Source organism: Arachis hypogaea, chromosome 8 (genome assembly GCF_003086295.3).
Source record: "Arachis hypogaea cultivar Tifrunner chromosome 8, arahy.Tifrunner.gnm2.J5K5, whole genome shotgun sequence".
Taxonomy (NCBI): Eukaryota; Viridiplantae; Streptophyta; class Magnoliopsida; order Fabales; family Fabaceae; genus Arachis; species Arachis hypogaea.
The window spans coordinates 50,230,735-50,234,259 of record NC_092043.1 but is presented as its reverse complement, the minus strand read 5'-3'; the positions used below and the strand labels follow the sequence as shown (position 1 = coordinate 50,234,259).

At 27.5% G+C, this 3,525-nt stretch overlaps 1 protein-coding gene across 1 annotated transcript; it reads right to left on the bottom strand.

Annotated features, from left to right (window-relative positions):
• Positions 1-421: 421 nt before the first annotated feature.
• LOC112708127 (bidirectional sugar transporter SWEET12) lies at positions 422-3,139 on the bottom strand. The gene is made up of 6 exons (XM_025760273.2): positions 2,767-3,139; positions 2,543-2,579; positions 2,208-2,418; positions 1,735-1,896; positions 1,523-1,642; positions 422-1,141 (listed from the first exon to the last, which is right to left on the bottom strand). Exons 1-6 carry the CDS (start codon positions 2,804-2,806, stop codon positions 806-808), a joined length of 906 nt encoding a protein of 301 aa, XP_025616058.1. The 5' UTR covers positions 2,807-3,139; the 3' UTR covers positions 422-805.
• Positions 3,140-3,525: the final 386 nt, after the last annotated feature.

The following is a 3,525-nucleotide window of genomic DNA, read 5'->3' as shown; positions in this document are numbered from 1 at the left end:
TATTGAGTATATTTAATGATTAGTTTTTCCATCACTAATTATATTAATAAGGGTTTATGCTCCATGCACCAACGAAAAAAATATGTATTAAAGATTTTGTTATTAACACTTCTTATTAACAAAACCTTAGTACTACCAACCAATAACCAATGCTTTAATTAAAACTTCTATAACAATTTATTAAGAATTTAATTTTAATGTATTAATAATATAAAAAATTTTAGGTTGACCAATAAGATTTATGTATTTAAATAATCTTTTAAATAAAAAATTTAAAAATTAATTATTTTTATTAGTGTGACAATATACGATTGTTTGCATATATAAAAACAAATTTATAAGTATTTTTCAAACTTATATATATATATATATATATATATATTTATCATAATTAATAACAACAATAATGAAGTGGGGACAATTTCTATATGAACTTCCCTGGATCCGGGGGCATATATTATATAATATAAAATTAATGAAAACAAATATAAAATTACATAAAATAAAGGAGTAACCAAAACAAGTTAAAAATAACTATGTATAAAGAGAGGGATATAACAATAATAATAATAATAACAATAATTATAGAAAAAGATATATCTACAAGAGGCATATAGTCCCATACTACCCCTTAGCTTTTAATTTTGTTTTAAGCGTTTCACAATTTTACACGTAAATTGAAGAACCCCACAACATAGATGAGAGAGATCATCATTATCATCATCATCATAGAGAAGAAGAAGATCTTAATCATATTGAAGCTAGAGGCACCCTTAATAATTCCAAACTCTCTATACTATTCACTTCATGACTTGTTGTTATTGTTGTCATTCTTGTCCTTAACTTCTGTTTGGTTGTTTTCTTTTTGTGATGATGAATCTTCATTTTTCTCTTTTTCTTTTTCTTCTTTTGTTTCTTTCATTTCTATGTTTTTTACTACTACTTCTACTTTCTCAGTATCGCGTTTTTCCTCCTCCTTTTGCTTTTTCTTCTCGTCTTCGACGCTTTGTTCGATGTTGTTTTCAATGTCGACAGCTTTGTGTTCTGGTAGCTTCTCATCTTGAACCGGTTTTTTATTTCGATACATTGCATAGAGAACCATTTGAACCGTTCCAAATGTTAACCCCACAACGTTCGGGAGCTGTCCATACACAAAACACATGGTTACAACATTTTTTCATGCATTTTCCATAAGGACAAATAATTACTAGAATCTAGTAATTACTAGAATCTGCTAATCCAATCTCTATATAAATAATAATACAAATTATTAAATATATTATTTTAAAAATATTCTCATGTAAAAATTATAATTGCATTATAAAATATATTTATACGATAAAAATTTATATGCAGTTATTTTCGTGTGAAGTTGAAAATCATCAAATGATTTCGCATATTAATTTAATTATTATTTAACAGGTCTCAACTATCAACTTTATATTAAGACAATTACATGTGAGTGTTCACTAATTTATATACACTAATTATCAATATTAATATAAAATTATTTTATACTCACAGTAACGTAGATGTCTTTGAGAAAGATGCCGTACAATAGCCACATGATTGCGCTAATAAAGAGAAGAAGAGAAAGAGGAAAAGGAAGGAACTCCACGCTTTTGGTTCGGATAACCGTCCTCTGAAATTGGAAACAAAAAATTAATTAGTATATATTATATATAAAGTAAGATTCAATGAGAAATTCATATTACTTTTTATATATATACTTACAATGATGCTCAAAGGTGCTGCAAAAACACTAGTGGCAAAGACAACACAAATCCATCCAAGAAGCTTGGGACGATTTGCTCCTTTTGCTAGGATATGTGTTAATAGAACAATTGTGCAAAATCCTCCAAAGTTCAATAATAGAATCATCCTCAATGTGGACATCTACAATATCAAACAATAATGTTAGTTATATAGTTATAATAAAAGCAAAAAAATTTTGTATATTTGTTTTCATATGAAGTTATAGCTAAGAATCGTTAGATGATAATTTAGTCAAACATATAAAATCATCTAACGATTCTCATTACAACAACAGAGATGAGCATTAGCAGCGGAAAATTGGCGACAAAAAACACTGTTGCTATTATCTGCATCTGTTGTAATGCCTTAACTGTCGTATTTATATAAAGATAATTGTACGTGAGGTTTTCATCTATAAAAATATTTTTGATTAGTTAGATGTAATTACTAACCCTAACTTTCTTGGGGCAGTAAGTGATGAAAATGGCAAGGTAAATAGTCTCAATGACACAACCAAATGCATTGATTGTGATAAGAAGAGTTTCTCCGGTTTTGACATAGGCATAGAAGATCCAAAGCATTGCACTGAAGAGTGCTGCCACATATGGAATTGATTGGAATCCTTCTGTTGATTTCTTCTTGCATACTCTATAAAATGTTGGTCTGAAAAAAAAAAGCACATGCATGTGTTCATCACTACTTGATTTACTAATTAATAAATAATAATAATAATAATTTAAAGTTTATTATATTGAAAGATCATAGCTAGATATATAGATATACTTACAGTGGTGCTAGAAAGCATACAAAGGAAGCAATGTTGCCTACAATAATAATTAACAAGAAAAACTATATTAGTTCATGTTTCTATAAGGAAAAAAATTATATAGAAATGAAAATAAATAATAATTTCACTAGAAAGAACAAGAAGAGGAAGTAGAAGAAGAGGAGAATATACACATAACAATAATAATGCAAAATGATGAATTTAATTTTCTTTTGTAAACATACCTAGAATTCCAAAGATGAAAACTAAAGGACTGTGTGCCATGGTTGAATGTTGGTTTTGGAATAATTAATTAAAATCTCTCTATTCAAAAACTCCCTTGTGTGAAGGGGGGAAGAAGAAGAAGCTACTTTGCTCTCTAAATTAAATTTCTCTCTGTCACACTCATTTCAAAGAGAATAGAATCCCCTATATATAGGGTGCATGGAAGGGTATGTGTATGTAGTAGATTATTTATTTAAAAAAATAATTATTAATTAGTACAATTTTGCATGGACATTATGATTTTATTGAAAGTATGAATGAATCATGTATGTATGGTTGCTTTAGAAAGCATATAGGCTTTGAGGGCCACACAAAATAAACCATGCAATACCAAATAAAATTGCCAGCTCAACACTTAATGTAGTTGCAATGTTGTTCTAATAATAATAATAATAATAAATTAATAATAATTAATGATATTGGGCCACACACAACACTTACACACATACACATATACACTCTTTTACTTAACCACGCGTTACGTACCCAAAATGCTTTCTTCTCCTTTCCTTTCTTTTCGTTTCTTTTCCCTTACCCAAACACATTTATATATCGAGTTTAATTTTAATACACTAACAGTTTAAAATATTCTTTACAGTTATATAATTATATTCGTTTTTTAGATAATTATTTACGTAATTAATATAAAAAATAATTATTTTTGTTGATGTAACGTTATGTAAATAGACATACGTATAAAACCATTTTATACCGTATCA